An 18030-nucleotide genomic window follows, 5' to 3' on the forward strand; every position below is an offset into this window, starting at 1 on the left:
TGCTCCATCCAGGTTCATTCCATGTGTGTATCTGGGCTCACCACTCGTGCTAAGATTACCAAGTGGGCTGTTCTCAAGTCTCAAGTTTGAAAACACCAGGGTTATATTTGCCCCTCAGTGGATCAAATAGTTGGTTTATCACAGCCTTTGGACTGCTCTCCCTTATCTGAGACAAAAAAAAACTCTAAAAAAGCTGACTGGAGCCAAAGGGAAAAAACATCCAGCTCTGTACAGGTCATCTTTCCAAAAAAAGGATTAAACTGTCTGACCTGGTGAGGGACAGTGTAAGGTGACACAGAGCTCACCCTGGCAGCATGGGCATGTGATGTCCAACCCACAGATGCCCCAGCCTGGCTCAGGGGGGCAGTGAGACACTGAAAGCCATGACAGATGTGTCTGTTGTGGCAGCATGACAAGTCCCTCTTGCTGATCTGCCTCGGGAGCTGTTCCATAACACACGGCTGCTGAAGGACTCAGAACCCTGGGATGTCCTTCATGAACTGCACAGGGGGAGCTGCAAGTTCCTAATTATCTGAGGGACAGAGCAGAAAACCCACAGAGCTACACCTGATGGTGACAAAAGAGAGGTAAGGCAAAGCAAGTGTGAAATTCTTACCTCCAAAGGTTCTCATTAACATGACACCACCCACAACAATGCCAGAGGAGTTGGCTTCCTCAAGGACTGGCTATAAATCCAACAGTAAAAAAGAGAATGTTTGCCATTTACAGCATTCATCTTTGTGCTAAAAGCTGTGGCTCCAGAAACAGAAAGTAGGGAAATAGGTCAGGCAGGCAGCAGCTGCAAGAGATTCACAAGCAACTGCCAAGACAAATAGAACCAAAGGAAATCGGGTGTAACAAAAAGATGACTGAAAGCTCTTTGTGTTTGGCTGGAATTGGCCAAAGCTTCTCATGGGCTCCTGAGCTGACTGGCAAGCTGTGCTCAGGCAAGGGATGGTGACCATCAGCTCTCAAGGACACCTTGAGCAGTTTGAGCAGGCTCATTTCAGTGAGGAGCAGTACAGAACACCCAAGAGATAACTTCTTAACACACTGTGGACACCTGCACATGCTCTCAACTTGATGTGCAACACCCAGAGTTTGTGTGGCTGTTAGAGATGGTTTAATGCCCTGTCCCCATGAGTTCCATGCATGTATTCACTGTTCACTGACCAAAAGGAGCTGCTGACATTACAAATCTTGGGTTCCCTGTTGGCCACCAGAATCCCATCTCACAGGACTGCCAGCCCAGCCTCATGCTTTTGTATCAATTCAGGGTCATAACTAAAATGGAAGACAGCCCCTTAAAAAGGCAAAGGTCATTCCCCAACACAAGAAAGACCTGCTGGAAAGTCCAGAGGGGGCCACTAAGTTGATCACAGCACCTCTGCTATGAAGACTGAGAGCTGGGGTTGTTAATCGTGGGGAAGAGAAGGCTCTGGGTAGGTCTAAAGCCCTGCCCAGTGCCTAAAGGATCTCCAAGAGAGCTGGAGAGGGACTTTGGACAGGGCATGTAGAGACAGAACAAGTGGGAATAGCTCCAAACTGACAGAGCACAAGTTTAGCTTAAGAATTGGGAAGAAATTCTTTACTGTGAGGGTGATGAGGCCCTGGCACATGTTTCCCAGAGAAGATGTGACTGTCCCATACCTGGAAGTGTTCAAGGCCAGGTTGGATGGGGTTCTGAGCAATCTGGAATAGTGGAAGGTATCCCTGGCCACGGCAGGAGAACTGGAAATCCAAGGTCTCTAAGGTCCCTTCCCACCCAAACCATTCAGTGACTATTCTATTCCATGTTGCTCAGCAACACCTCCACACAATCACATTTGAAATAACATAATTATGGCATGCTTAATATGGACCATTAGTTCTACTAATTAGCCTTTTCCAGGGCTTTACATTGTTTCCACAGCACAGTCATTTGAAAAGTCACACTTAAGTTTCTTTTTTTCCTCCAATAACAGTTCATTTCAAGCACACACTTCCAAATACAGGAGTGCATTTCACTTCTGTGAGACAATGCAAGAAAATGAACATTCTGCTTGACAGGACCCTGGATCACCTTAAGTTCTGCTTTCAAAAGAAGGTTAAGATGATTTCCAGAGGTCCCTGCCCCCACAGACATTTCTGATTGCATGATTCTGATGGCACAGTTCTCCCTCTGTCAGAACAAATATCATTCGGTGCCTCTCAAAACTCACTCCTACTTCTCTTTTTCTGATAGGGACTTAAGCTGGATTTTCTGAGTATGTATGCTTATAGCTTACTCACCAGAAGTTTTCCTTTTTCTGATAATTATCATGCCTAACAACAGTAAAGACACTGTCAGATACACAAAGAGGGTTCATTGCAAATATCTTTGATAGAGAAAGAAAATACAGGATGAAGTACAATTAAAAGTTTTATTGAATTTAGAGGTGAGTGTATCAACTATTCTCCTTCTCCCCCACCGCTTTTACAAAAGTTGTCATGGAGAGAAGGTGATTTTAGCATGAGTCTCTTTTTCAAGATTGTGAACCCATTAACTGTGTAATGTTACGTACTAAAATTCTGATTAACATTTGACTCACAGGCCCATATATTCCACTATTTAATACTTAAATTTCTCCATTTCACCTGAGTGCTGTGTTTGGCCTGTCCATTCCATACATGCATCCCCTGGCCCAGGAGGAGCATGTTGGAATTTCTGAAATAAGAACAGTAGGTCATCATACGTTCCAACTCCTAAAATTATTCCTGGTAACAAGTCTCAGACCAAAAATCTATTTTGAGATGATTGGCACCTCCTATTCTCTGAGGTTGTGGAGAAGAGGATACTCTGTTATGAAAAATCATGCACTTGAATACTGAAATGAACAGAAATCACAAGGCATCACACTGCATTTTAATGCTCTGGCACTGACAGAATAAAACCTGCAATAAAATAAGGTATTTCTACTGTCAGTAAAGATTATGCTGCTTGTCACCTGCAGTACTTCTGTTAAGATCATTTTCATAACAATCCCTCAAAGGACAAACCAAAAGAAAATACATCACAAAACAAAAGCAGGATTCACCTATCAGACCACTTTTTAATACTAACATGGACAGAGCATTTCAAGAGAATTAAGTGTACACAGGGGATGTGCTGTATTTCATGCAGAGCTTCAATTATTCTTTTAAATCACAATAGCTTATTTATTTATTGCCTTGTCTTTTAAAGTCTTCTCTCCATTTTTTTTTCTTACTGCTCACTGAGTAAGATAGAAACAGGCTTATTTACTTCCACTCCCTCAAGTAGGACAATATTACTGCTAATAGTAATTTATTTAATGAACTAATCAGCATATTTAGACATAAGGAGAAAATAATTTAGACACAAGATTCTTCCTCTTTACCAGTAATTGCCTCAGGATTTTTTCCCCAAGTAACAATGAAATTAAATCTAGATTTTTAAAAAGCAGGTGACCCTTTAACACAGACATGGTTCTACAATTTCATTAATCTTTCTACATTTTCTTACATTATCTTTCATTTCTATATTCCTACAATAAAATCAAACTGAACTATTTCAGCTCTGTGATGGGGACTATGATATTTATTCTAAACTGACCTAAAAGTGTAACACAAATAATTTCTCTTTCAATAGAGAAGAAGTCAGAATGATTATTTCCAAATATAAATCAGCATACACACCCTTGGTGTTGACTGTTTTTGCTGTCACCTCCAGTTTCTCCAAAGGTTCTGTTCCAATATTTTCTAATTTAATGATGAGCTGCTGGGTCTCTCCATTGTACAGCTGGACAGACACATTAGTGGTGATTTCATCCCCTGAAGAAGGCTGAAGTGTATGAGCAGACCTACAAAATGTGACAAACAAATTATGATGAAAATGGGAAAAGCCTGTCCTGGTTACTCTATTCACTGTTTTTGGAAGACTCAGACACTACTGCTGAAGATACTAAATAACATTTTCCATTCCCATTTTTAGAACCATTGAGGACCAAAATTAATAATTTATGCATAAGACAAGTCACATTTCAAGCAATATAAAATGCATATTCTAACTCTGAAAGCTTGTTAAACTACCTGCAAAAATGGTAAGGAAGGGGAAAGGAAAAAAAAAATCCAGAGCAGATCACTACAATGAGCAGGTTTAGTGGACAGTGCAGGGCACAAACCTCACAGCAGTGGATCCAGGGAAAAATTCCCAGTGTGAAAGGTGGAACAGTGCCTAGAGATGAACTCTTTGGAGCATGAATGAGGGAAGGAGGTTGCAGAACAAGATAGATGGGCATAGGTTCCATTCCTGACTGCACTTTCTGTGCTAATGCAGAGTGGTCAGAAGGCACCAAAGATACAAGGACAGAAGTTACTGAGATTAATGACCAACAATTCCACTTCTTTTTGCAGGTATTCCTGCCGTCCTTCCCTTTGATCCTGTCCTTCCTTAGCACAAGACAAGCAGCCTCCACAAACAGGAGGAGATTTCAGTCTTTCAGAACAGATCTGTGACAAGGACTTCAACCAAGTATTTTTTGATCATTCAGAATGTATTGCCATGGACTGTTAGCATTTCAGGGCTCTGAAATTTGAGCATGTGGAGTGAAAGGGAAGAAGGAATTTCTTTTTGCCCCCTCATATTGAGACAAAAGTATCATGGAATTGCATACTAAAAAGGAAAACAAATTATGTTTTCAGTTACTGTATAAATGTACATGTACTTATTAGTGATTCTTCTTCTGTATATTTTTCTCTCATATTTTTTCCTTTCTTCTGTGATAATTGATCTGAATTAACAGTCATGCCTGGACTGGATTGTTAAGATATAAACAGTGAATTCTTGGCTTGATACATCCCTTTTTGCCCAAAACCAAAGTTTTGAGCACAACAATATTGCAAAATTATTTCTGCAAATTTCTGTGAAATCCCATGGTTTCAAACAGTAAAACAAAAGACTCAGCTTTGTATTCTAAAGCAAATCATACAGATTTAGATTATGTCCTGTTTTACTAAACCATTAATTATACACTCAGGTGGAAGAGCTTTTATTCAGCATGTGACTAACATTTAAATACAACCTAATAAAATCATCATTTAATTTAATTTTTCACCTTGGAAGGGAGGTGCTGATCTGCAGCCTTGGCAAAGCTGGAATGACTTCAACAGTGCAGCCATTGGTCTTCACTCCTGGCAGATTGTCCAGAAGGCAATCACTGAAGACTCCAAAAACTGAAGTATGATAACCTGAGTTTTAGAAGAAAACACCATTTATGTTGTGAATTGTACTGTTTTCTGGCAGGTCTAAAAGTACCCAAACCACCACCTTCTCCACAGGAAAATCTTCTCAGGACACATAATATGTACAGGACTTTCAAACCCCTGAAACAACAACATTTATAAGTGCCTGACAATGTACAAACAACACATGGTCACCTCTGCATCTGTGGCATGTAAAATAGAAGAAATTGTAAAGAGCCTCTGATTTCTACAATGCATTACAGTAACTTCTGCAGAATTCTTTACAAGATCAACATCACAAGTCATAGCATGGACATCATTTTATACCTGTCACCAAATTCCCTGCGGCACATAAAACATTTCAACCTTCAACATGCATTCTCTATTTCCTCAGAAAAATGTTTACAGGAAAGAATCTCAACTACATCCAGAAGTATAAAAGAATCCTAAAGGAAATTATTAATGGAAAAAATATGCATGCATAAAGACCTGCCATGAAAGACTACAACTTCTGAAAGTTCAATTTAGTAGAAAAATACCTCTCCACTGATTCCTTACCAGGCAATATTTATGAGTTATATCTGAAGGAAAAATTGATACATTGACAAACAGAAAGCTGCCAAGTACAGGAATCAACTCCTCTACTTGAAATACATTTTTAGTATGTGGAACTCAAAAGGAGACAACTACGGTACAAATGTTCTGAATGCTTTGATGCTATTCTGTATTTACTGAAATAGTTTCTGAGAAAAAAAAAATCACATGAAAAATTGTTTTATGAGCAGACACAAAAGCACTTAAGAAAAACTCAGTGAGAACAGTTTCTTCAAGTTCAAAGCAATCTTCTTTTAGTGCTTAGCTTTACCAAAATGGTTCTTATCCTGTATCCTAACTTTGCATTCCAGGAAGACATTTTTAAAAATGTGATTTGGTAAGATGATTCACTCCTACTACATGTAGAATCCATCCTCTCCACATATGCCTCCTTTTCTAGGTCTGCTAGCTTTTTGTAAAAGCTCTTTAATATTCTTCCTTACTACAAACACAGTTTTATTTAGGCTTATTAATGAAATGATATCTTGACTGCAACAGGCCATAAACCCTGCCTAAATTGTTTCCAGGGAAGCAATCTGCAAAAATTTCTGTAATCTTACATGAACACAATTAATTAAGGAAGAAAAAAAAACCTGCAAGATTATCTTCTGCATTCTAAAGAAAAAAGTTCAAGTAATCCTCCTCAGAAGCTTTCCAAATGAAAGCATTAATAAAGGGGAGCTGGAGTTCATTATCCTCTTCCTCTCACACATGAGATACTCCAAGAATGTGCTCGTTACTGCTGCTGCAGCCAAGTGATTCATCGGGCTGTTTTTAATGAAGCCTGCTGCAGGGAACAGATTCCCTGTGTTCCTTTTTTCTTTTACTTACTGAGGAGAGTTTAGAGTGGTGAACACACACGTGGCAAACAAAGCCATGCCACCCACAGGGGTGTAAAACTCAGGTTGTTCTGCCAACAAGGAGTGAGTGGAGCCATCCCTTACCATTGACAGTGATCTGCCCTGTGGTTTGGGGAACACCAACCAGAGTCACAGGATAGAGCCCAGATTCTGCAGGGAGGGAAAGGGCAGCAGGGAGAGATTCAAATTCCACTCCAGTTGTCAAGAGACCCTGAAAAAACACAGATAAATCAATTTATGATATACACTTACATTTTTATGCTACATACTTATATTTTAATCCCATGCATTACATCAGCCAAACTTTTATGATTTATTCCAATTTACTCATAGCAGTTATTCTGGGTTTGAGTTGCAGTGACTGCAGCGTGCATCCAGAATTACAGCAGGATTTGTATTCAACATGGAAACGTTCCAGGAACTGAGCTGGGAATGACATATGAAAAACTAATAAAAATTTATACCCAAGCACAGTAAAAAAAATCACAGCTATCATCTGCATGGTGTTGTCTTGTACCTACATTTAATTGTACCTGTGACTTTAACTTGAATATTCAATAGATAGTGGAAATCAAACATCAATCACAGATCTTTCTTAGCTTTAATTACATGCCCAAAGTATATTTTCTAAGAGAGAAAAAGAAAAATTTGTATTTACAGATAACAGGGCAAGTCTAGCTTAACCATCCAACCTAAATATTTCAGTGAGTTGGAATAATGCATTCATTTTGCTGAACTGATCCTCTCAAGTCTAAATGCCTGCGGTTACTCCCTTAGTGTCAGAGAAATCTTTTAGCATTCTAAATTTAAAACACGGGACAAAACAAGAAATGAAGCAGAAAAAAAATTGTTGAAGAAATTTGTGAGTACAACATTACTGATCTTAGGAGACTGGGGGTTTTCTTTAAGCTTAGTTAATGAATTGAAGATGCTTGAGCACAGAATGTGCTGTTAAAAGTAAACTTGATTTGGAAAGCATATAAATCCAAGTTGCTCATTATTTTTCTGTACAAATATTTATTTTTATTTTTGAATAAAGATGCTACAAAGATCTCAATCAATAAAAGCAGTAAGCACAATTGGATTAAATCTTAACTCTGTGTGGATGCTTAAAGAGAACTGAGAATACTGTTAAAGAGTAACATACTTTTGTGAAGAGAGATAAAAAACTCACAGTTTGAGCCACAGAAAAACACATAACACATACCCAAAATCTGTAAAATATTTGTTCTAGCAATTACTTATTTGTAGACTTGACACTCTTGAGACAACACCTAATTCACCCAAAGGTACTGTGGCTTTGTGGAAAGCTGCATTAGAGAGCTGTGTCCTTGAGACTGCACAAAATTCCATTTCACCACTGCACTTAAGTTGTAAGTAAATACTCTGTCACACCCTCATTTCTACTGAATTTTTGTTTTCCTCCCATTGCACATTCAGACTTCAGCTGTCAGAAACCATCCACAAAAAACACAAGTAAAACCTAACTTTGTCTTTCTGTATATTCACCCCCCAGTGTATCAGAGCACTGAGACTCTGATTGCCACATTAATCCTTCCAGTGGGATCACCCCACAGAAATGGGATGAACATTCTCTCTTTAACACTGATGTAGCCACAATTTTCACCACAATTCTGCTGCTTTTGCTTTGGCTGGAAAACCTTGGAACACAAACAAAAGCTGACCCAAACGCTTTCCAGAACTCACTTTTAAAACTGGTATAGAAGGCTTTTAAACTTTATTTTAGCCTCAAAACTACTGATCTATCACTTGGCCTGATATTCAAATACATTTGAATTATTCAGGATTCATCTCAACTAAAAACTTTCATCCAAGGACTTCAAGTCCTGCAAAATCAGTGATAAAAACCCCACAAACCCTCCAGTAATGTGTTTACTATCAGCTGTAGCAAATGTAAATTTTAAAAACTCCTAAACATTCTCTAACATGTAATGCAAGCCTTGAAAACAAAGGGAATTTTTTTAGAGAACAAACACAAAATAAATGCCAAAACACCTGCACTAAGCACACACTGTGCCTGGACTGGGAATTGAAGAGCTTCAAGTGCACTAATAGAAAACCAGGAAAGCAGCATGCAATTCCTCCACTTTCAGTAAAACTTCCAAGTTTTGAAAAGTAAAGACATTTAAAAAACATTAAAACTCATCGAATTGGGGGAAAAAAATCAATATAAAAATCAACTAGACTTCAGATTTCCAGACATAAATTGAAATCAAGATACTTACCCTTAAAACTTAGGCCACACAAGTGAGTTTTAAAAGACAGTGACATATCTTAGAATGTCTGAAAGATGATTTCAAGAGCACAATTTGCTGAATTGCACAATTCTGCAATATTTGCCCAATATTGCCCTCTGGTGCCTGAAGTTTTGCAGTTTAACAGTGAAAACCCAACCAAGGCTGAAGTGCTCTCACATCCATTAACTAAAAAATTTCAGCCACACCACCAAAAGTAGGGAAATGTGTGAGATTTCTTTTCCTGAGAGTTATTATTACATTAGTTCAAGTAGCAATATTTAGTAATCATTTAGTCACCACTTGGTAATCATTTCTCTTTCTGACCCTACAGGAACAGATCATCCAAATCCAAGGTTTCCTCCAGGGAATGTATGAGTCACGCACACAAAAAAAATGTTTACATTTCTTTGTATTCTTATAAAACAATTTAAATTGTCTTAGAGAGAATGTATGCATGCTTTTATCACAGCATGTCTTTCAATCACTTCAAATCTCATTTCAGTTTTAGATGAACAAAACAACTTGCATGTAAATGGCAGCATTTGGGGATGCTGTTAAAAGAACAGGAGGATGTAACTGCTTTTTTTAGGCTTTACTTACCGATCCCAAAATGCAATCATTCTTTTTTTAAAGTAACACGACCTTCAAAGTTAGTTTCCATGCTGAACATACTTGTATCGCATGTTGTCAAATACTTTACAAAAAAAACTGTCAAATATTTATTTTAAAGGAAATTTTCCCTACTTTTTCTAATATGGTTATTTCAGGCAGACCTAGAAAAACACCAAACACAGCCATTTTTATTCTTTTTCCCCTCTTCACCTTTCTGTGTACATTCTTAACTAAAACATTTTCCACTAAATGGAGTGTAGCAGTAATTAAATATTCTCTCAAGACAGCAGAAACAGCAAAATATGTGAACTCAGGAAAGAGCAGTTCATGGAAACAATTTAAACCATCATAAGCAAAGTTGTGGGACTGATTATACATTCAGATTTATCAAAATTTTAGATGCTCTTTTTAAACATCAACATAGAGATCTTGACTAATAGCACAATTTTCAAGTTAGGAAAAAAAAAAAAAGCAATGGCCATTCTTAAAGCATCATTAATCACAATACCACACCTGATTGTGTTCAAATAGATACAGGTCCCAAACAGAAGGAGAACCACAGAACAAATACTTAATTCTTGAATAATGACTAAGTATTATAAATTATAACATTCTCATGGGTTAGGGGTAGCATTTCTTTTTGTTTCTTGATATTTATTTATTAAATACAGTTTACACTGTCTGTAGATCTTGTTGCTTCTTGGAGTCATGGCTGTATTTTCCACAGTAAGAGCACAAAAATGCTTTCCCTCAATACATAACATTGCCTCAAAATTTCTCAGCTTTGTTTTTTTCCTTTTAATAGGAAAGGATAAAAAAAGATGAAAAAGTAGAAAACATTAAGAAAACTTAACATTTTGCACTGCATCTTCATATGTATTTTAGCAGTAGATCTCTCCAGATTGTACTGTTTGCTGCTTTAAGCATTTGTCTCAAGATTCAAAACAAATCCACTGGAGATTTCCCAGAATTTTTTGGATTTTTTTATTGAAGGCCTGAAACATGAAGATGATTTTTTCTTGCACAGAAATCTGCAGTAATAGCAGTAACTGCAACACAAACTGCAAAAGGGCTGGAGGCCATCACTGACAGACTGAACAAGGCTGTACAGAAATCAACACTCCTGGCAGAAAAGGTGAAGTGGTGGCACAAATGTACAGCTGAACATCCCATCTCCAGGTGACCTGCACCCCAGCACCAGCATGGCAAGAATATTCTGTCTAATCCATCACAGCCTGCTCTGGTTAGGCTCATTTTTGTCTCTCATTCTGCTGATTTAAGGTACCTGCTGAGTTTTATTAAAGCATTTGTTCTGATCAACCCCAAGATCTCTCCTGCTTCACTTTATTGACTCACACAATTGTGGGAGCTAATCACTTTCATGCTCCATGATTGAACATTTTCATTTGTCATTTTACAAACACTACTGCACTTTCCATCGGACCAGACTTCTAACTGTGTGGACAAAATGGAAAAATGAAATAGAAAAAGACAGAAAATGAACACAGAAATGGGGCAGGAATGAAGAATAGGTACCTAATCAGAGTCCCAAATCAGGAATATTCATGACAGGAAATTAACAGTAAAAGCAACAAAAATGGGCCAAGATCCTTGAGAACAACAAAATAAAATAACAAACAAAATCAATTGTTCAGGGTTTATCATCAGAGCAAGACTAATCAAAGTCTTGTGTCCACAGTCTGACATCAAGTCTAGAAATTCAATGCCTTTTACTTAAGCACACCTCAATTAACCTACATGGACCCAGCATTAACACTTCAATTAATGAAAAAGCTCTGGAAGCTTTTCCATGGGGAATCATTCTCCTTAACCTATGCTCAATGCTAACTTGTTTACCATCACAACAGAAATTCAACAAACAGAAAGATACAGTAGGAAAAGTACCATGGCAAAAGCTTGGATTTCATTTAACATGAAATGACTCATTTATCAGAACAAATCTAAATTGAGGGAAAGGGGAAAATTTTTAAAAATAAGTAAGACTGTAGATTTCAGTACAGTTATATATTAGTGGATGGTGGAGCATGGAAAGGACCAAGAAAAATTAAACCAAGCAATGGAGAACTCAAAGATGACTGGAAACAAGCCTGAATGATCTTGCAAAGGTGAGGTGCTGAGTCAGGCAGGAGGAAAAAAGTTATGGGAAAAACAAGTTGAAACTGCCACTAAATGACAGAAAAGGATACACTTGCTATGAAACTGAGTCTGTGAGAGTAAATAATCTGAAAAAATGTGATATGTGATGAGAAATCAGACAAGAAAAGGGTATGAGGACTGCAGGCACGAGTACATGTTAATAATAAAACACACCATTTTAAAATATTAACCGGCACTCTGAATTATTAAAATGAAAACACAGGAGTTTATTCTAATGATAAAGTAATGCCTATTCCCACATTCCAGAAAGTTCACAGATGAGACTGGAAAACCAACAATTTAGGTTGGAAAGGAATTGTAGAGGTCATCTTGTTCAGCCCAGTGCTCAAAGCAGGGGTAGCTTTGGTGGTAGTTTAGGTTTTTCACATCCTGTTCACTCAAGTTTTAAAGATTTCTAAAGATGGGGGTCTCAGGTTCTCTCTGGACAAGAAGTCCCAGTGTATGATCCCCCTCCTGCCTGGGAAAAGGGAGTTTTTATTAGGGAGGGAAGTTTCCCAAGGCTGCAGCTCATTCCCTGACTCTCATCCTTATCTGGGCACCTCTGGGGTGAGCCCAGCTCTGGTTTTGCTGCACTTTCCCATTTTGGGATTGAGCAGAGCAGTAGGAATCACCCCAGCATTCTTCTCCTCTACAGGCTGAAGAGATATCAGTGCTTTTATCATGTGGGGACTCCAAACTGGCTCTCGGTTCCACAGACATTGTCTCTAAAATTCCAAATCAAGGGGAACAAGCACTTTCCTCAACTTGCTACAGAGGATAAAGATACAAATCTACCAAAATCAACCAATTTCTCCAAGTGAAGCCACATTAGTGAGGAGCAGAACTTCTCAAAGCACTGACTAAAGAGTTACATTAATTACTTCAATGATTTGCATCTGGTTGGCAAATTCATTCCTCTTGTGCTTTTCATTGGAACTGGAAATCAGTGGTAATTCCAAGACAGAACTTTATCACAACAACAGTAAAGTATGGGTGCTCTTACAATTAATTTGCTCAAGGAATGGATGTTGTGCAGATCTACACGAATAACTGCATTCTCAATTCTTGAGTGCCTGTAAGCACTCAGAAGGAATTTCCTCATTAAGAAATTCTCCAAGTTTTTTAAATATATAACGACGTCATTACTTACACAATACAAATTAGACTGTAAACCAAAATGTTCTTAATCAATTAATTCCCACAGAGACCCTTCTGATGTTCAGCTTTACAACTACTTTTTCTATTAATCCTTAAAAAAAATTGAATGCTTCTGTGAGGGTGAGAGAAAATGCTGCTGGAAAAAGCAGCATGTTAGCTTCCAGAATTAATTTTATTATGCTATAAAAACAAAATCTTTGGGCATGTTCACTTCCCATGTAAAAGCACTTCATTATATTTGGTTTATTATCAGTAATTTAGGTCAACTTGCTTGACTAGACACTGCAGTAGACATATCAATAAAAACAAAACCCAAACAAATATCATGAGCAAATAAATGTACACTGATTCAATTAGCTTGACAGAACAGAGGGCTCTAAGAGATGTGATTTATATTTAAAGCAATACTAAAGGTAAAAATATTTAACAGAAAGGAAAACAATGGATTAGGACCGAGTGGACATTAAGTTGGTCTGGTAGCTACAGAACTTTTAACCTTTAAATGGATAGCAATTTTTTTTTAAATCCTGTTGGAATAAAGAAAGAAAAAAAAAGAAAAAACCGATTTTTTTTTTTTTTCAGGATACACTGCAAGCAGCCAGCTGAAGTAGTAGAGAGTTTGGGCTTGATCCTTCTAACCTCTATATTTCTCCAGTGGTTTGGCCTTTTTTTCCCACTCCCTTCTGATCATCTGACATTAGAGTATTTTCAAATAACATAAATCACTGGGAACAACAAATCCATGAGCTGAAGTTTTTATTAAAACCCAGAGTTTCTCAGATCTAACTATTTTAGTTCATCAGGTTTTTAAATTGTGGTCAAAATGGAAATTTGAAAAGCAAGGATGAATGTGGACTTTTAAACAACAGTAGCAAGGGTACAATAATTATTAGGTTTCAGGTATAATTATTACTTGAAAAGCAGTCTATGTAAATCATGTAGCAGGAGCTTTACTCAATGCAGAAATGTACAGAATTGATTTATGGGTCAGTGCCAGTAAACACTCTGAGTCGCAGAGATTATTTTTTTTTCAATTCCTCATCATCAAAAATATGAGAATATGAGAAAAGTATATGTGATAACACCACACTGTTAAACTGAGGTTATGCTGGCTTAAACGGTCTTTAAAGAATATTTATACAAAAACATATTTGAAAGTCCAAATGAGGTTCTTCTTCAGAAAAACAGCAGAAAGAGAAGGTTTAGAAAGATGCATACCATGTTTTCTACTCGGAGCTCAAAAGGCATAGGGTTGTACACCATCAACTGAACTTCACACACATCTCCCTGGACCCACTGGAAGTCTGCAAGGAATAATCACAGAATTAAGGCAGGAATTACCTAATCATAGGGTTATAAAGAAACAGCAGCAGCTGAGCTGTCAGATTGCTATAATGCTTAATATGTCTCTATAATCTTCACAGCCCAAGTCCTGCTCAAGAGCATTGTGTGACACGAGCTGTAAATCCCAGGCAAAGCAATAGGTCAGGGGACTGGGAATGTTCATTAACACAGCAGGAGTGCTCTAAAGACCCAATGCTTCATTGGCAAAATTAACTCAGGCAGCAATTCAAAACACTACTTCAACACATCCTTCATGTTCAACACTTCAAGGTTTCCATACTTGGAGTTATGTAGAGTGCACATGGCCTTGATATTGAAGAATCAGCCAGGTAAGAAATGAACACAACAGGAAGGAGGAAACCACAAGTCCTCATAGAGACACAGCTGATTATACAGAGTAAATAAAGAGACAGTGAAGTAAAGTGGGCCAGGTAAAAGGCCTGCAGTTTATATCTTAGCACAAGAGACAGGTCAACTTTAAAAATATTTCACTCTGCCAATTTTAATATTTTTGAGTTTTATGATTTAAGGGGATAAGGCTGGACTTGTGGAAGGTGTCCTTGCCCATAGCAGGGGAGGTTGGAACTGGATGATCTTCAAGGTCCCTTCCAATCTAAACCATTCTATAATTCTATGGTTCTATGGGAGATTATGGAGGTCAGCAGCAGAGATGAAAATTTTGAGTAATTGTTCAATGCAAAAAGATTATTTTATATGAGTACTTCATAACCTTTTCAACCCTCAAGCTCCTGTTTATGTTCCAAATTTCTCACAGTGAACCACATGCACCTGAAGTTCAGACTTTAAACTGAATGTGGCAAGAGTCTCCCTGCAAGCTGAGGATCTGCAGTCCAAGTAAACAAAAGGTGGTTTAATTACATTTGTTAAATAAATCATGATTATAAGCTAAATTATAACATACACGGATTAGTTCTTACTAGTTTACCCAATGATTTTAACATACATTGCTAACCGGTTTTTTACTAGGATATTAGGAAATGTCCAGTGAAAAACCTGGATAATCAATATTAAGACTTTAATGCACAGTTGAAGAAATCTGTACTCTAATTGTACATTCACAATCATTTACTTTCTGATTACATTTTGCAGGCAATATTAGAGAGCTCGAGGGAGATGTACTTAATGCAAATGTTTAACTCAAATTAATGCTAGTGGAAATTAAACACATACATCCACAGATGTTAATGGGCGATATTACTGTGAAACCTGAAAAGCAAAACTGTTGATTAAAACAAAACATTCACATTCACAGTGGTATGAGATGTTCTCAATATTTCATGTTTAATTGCTTATTAGTGTCCACGATGTTTTGTGCATTCTGCAGCCCCCAAAACAGCCAGTGACTGCTCTGCACAGGTACAGAGTTAACCATTGTGGTTTACTACAGCAACAGAGGCACCTGCAGCAGCACAGCAGCACTGCAGTCCTGAATCTCCACATTCTAACAACCACCACACTGAGGAATGTCTGTTCTGAAAGCACAGCCACCCAACAGGGCTCTCTCACCAGGCCCAGGACTCATCCCACCACGTTTCATTTATGCCAATGATGTCAAACCTCTGGGACTGGGCCAAAGCTTCCAGCTGGTGTTTGTTCCTCATGCTGTGGGCATCAGGGTAGAAACATTTCAGGTGTGGTACCTTGTGGCCAACACTTGATGAAGCAGATTGAGGGATCCCATCAGGATCCTCAAGGTTTGGCACAAAATCCCATTGCTCACCACTGGGGAGCCTGCTTTTCTCCCTTTCCCCCTTCCAAGCTAGTTCAAAGATCTGTCAGCAAGCCCCATTGCTCCTGTGCTAGAACTCCTTTTCCATCTGAGAAAGGCTCATCCCATCAGGTGTCATCAGCAGGCCAGGTTTTGACAGATCATCCCATGGTCAAAAACCCACATTTTTTCCATTGACACCAACCTCGAAGCCACGAATCAATGGAGCTGCCTGTTCCTACCAATGCTATTCCCTGCCTTCTGGAAGGATCAAGGAAATCACTCTCTGTGCTCCTGATCCCTCCACCAATTGTCCCAGGGCCTTGAAGTCTCTTTTGATTTGCCTCAGACTTCTCTTTATTGTTTTGTTGCTGCCAGTCTGAACAACCAATAGCAGACAGGAATCAGAGGGTCTTTCTAGACTGAAATTCTCCAGTGATGTCCCTTACCTGAGCCCCTGGGAGACAGCAGACCTCCCCTGAGTGGGCAGGTCTGCACATGGGGCCCTCTGCTCCCCTTAGAAGGGAGGGAGTCTGCTATGAGGACCACCCTTCTTCTCCTGCCAGCAGAGGAGGTTGTGATGCAGGGTCCAGGTGGTGCTGCTTTAGGAGGTCCCTCTGCCCCAGAAGGACCCTCAGCCACCTCATCAGTTGTTTGCCTTTCTTATTCCAGGCCTCACCCCTGTTATAGAAGGTGCCAGTCCTACTTGTCACAGGAGGAGGAACCTTCCTCCTGGTATGTGCAATAACCTGGTTCCATCCTTCCCCTGTAACAGACCCCTGACTGACAGTCCCTCCCCTCAGGCTCTGAGTGGGCTCTGAGTCCACCTGCTCTGGGTTCTGAATCCACCTGCTTTGGGTTCTGAATCCACCTGCTCTGGGCTCTGAGTCCACCTGCTCTGGGCTCTGAGGAGTCCACCTGCTCTGGGTTCTGAATCCACCTGCTTTGGGTTCTGAGTCCATCTGCTTTGGGCTCTGATTCCACCTGCTCTGGGCTCTGAATCCATCTGCTTCTCCACTGCAGAGAGAGGGAGGTGATCACTCTACCCCACCCCAGGTTTGTCAGGCTCAGCTGTGTCCAGCTGTGGGGACCACAGCTGGGAGGGACACAGACTGGGGAGGATCCCAAGGAGCACTACAAAGGTGGTCCAGGACTGCAGAAGCCCCCTGAGGAGGAAGGAGTAAAGAGTGAGATCTCTCTGGGGTGAACAGAAGGCTCAGGGGCGATACCTCACAGTATTCCAGAACTTCCAGGGCTGCATGAAGAGGACAGAAGCTCTTTCCTCACAAGGAGCCACAGTAAGAAGACCAAGGGTAACAGACACCAGTTGTACTGAAACAGGTTTTATTTTCTTAGTAATTTTTTTTTTGTTTCAGTAAGAACAGTAATCCAGTGGAACAACCTCCCCAGGGACATGGTGGAGCCTGACTCAATGGGGTTTTTTGAGATGAGATTGAAATCCCCTGTGTGCCAGGGCAGTGCTACAGAATTGTTCCCTGGGGGAAAATGTTTTGAAAGGAAAGGTAAAATGAGCTATATTTGTATCAGCTAATACAGGTATGACAGAGCTGCTGGATTTACTAACAGAACTATATTATATATTCTTGCTGCTTTAGACTATCAGCACTCAGAACCAACAAAACAGTTCATGTCAAAAATCAGGAGGTTTATTTTTTATGACTAGCATGCTATTAAAGCAATTTAACTACAATATAATTATCCCTGTTATTGTTTCCAATCAGAAAAGCTTATCAAGTTGAAAGCTGAAAACATTTCAAGACTTTCTAAAAGGGTTTTGTTTCCCTTTGGTTTGTCAGCCGTGCTTGATTTCCTTTGCTGTAAAACAATAATTTAACCAAAATATGGAGTACTATCTCCATGTAAGAAAAACAGTTCATTTGTTATTGTTGTTTTTAGTTAATGTTAAATACATGCAATTAAAATACTCTCATTAATTTTGAAGTTAATAAATTTCTCAGCTTCTTTCAAATGAAGTATCTGCTTTTATTTTGTATTTTCTTTTGTTTGCTAAACTTTGAAACATTAGAGGCTTTTAGCAGTGATTGCAATGTTTATGTACTTCAAAAGACAAATGCTG

At 38.9% G+C, this 18030-nt stretch overlaps 1 protein-coding gene across 5 annotated transcripts in view; it reads right to left on the reverse strand.

Annotated features, from left to right (window-relative positions):
* Positions 1-18030, reverse strand: part of TRAPPC9 (trafficking protein particle complex subunit 9) — a 441472-nt gene that overhangs the window by 374974 nt on the left and 48468 nt on the right. For all 5 annotated transcript variants that reach the window (XM_041479415.1, XM_041479416.1, XM_041479414.1 and 2 more), the window contains 4 exons: positions 14078-14163; positions 6759-6885; positions 5094-5226; positions 3676-3839 (listed from right to left, as the gene is read on the reverse strand). In XM_041479415.1, coding sequence (XP_041335349.1) covers positions 3676-3839; positions 5094-5226; positions 6759-6885; positions 14078-14163 — 510 coding nt within the window. The remainder of the gene's footprint in view (positions 1-3675; positions 3840-5093; positions 5227-6758; positions 6886-14077; positions 14164-18030) is intronic.

The sequence above is a fragment of the Pyrgilauda ruficollis genome, unplaced genomic scaffold (genome assembly GCF_017590135.1).
Source record: "Pyrgilauda ruficollis isolate IOZ18807 unplaced genomic scaffold, ASM1759013v1 scaffold48, whole genome shotgun sequence".
Lineage (NCBI taxonomy): Eukaryota > Metazoa > Chordata > Aves > Passeriformes > Passeridae > Pyrgilauda > Pyrgilauda ruficollis.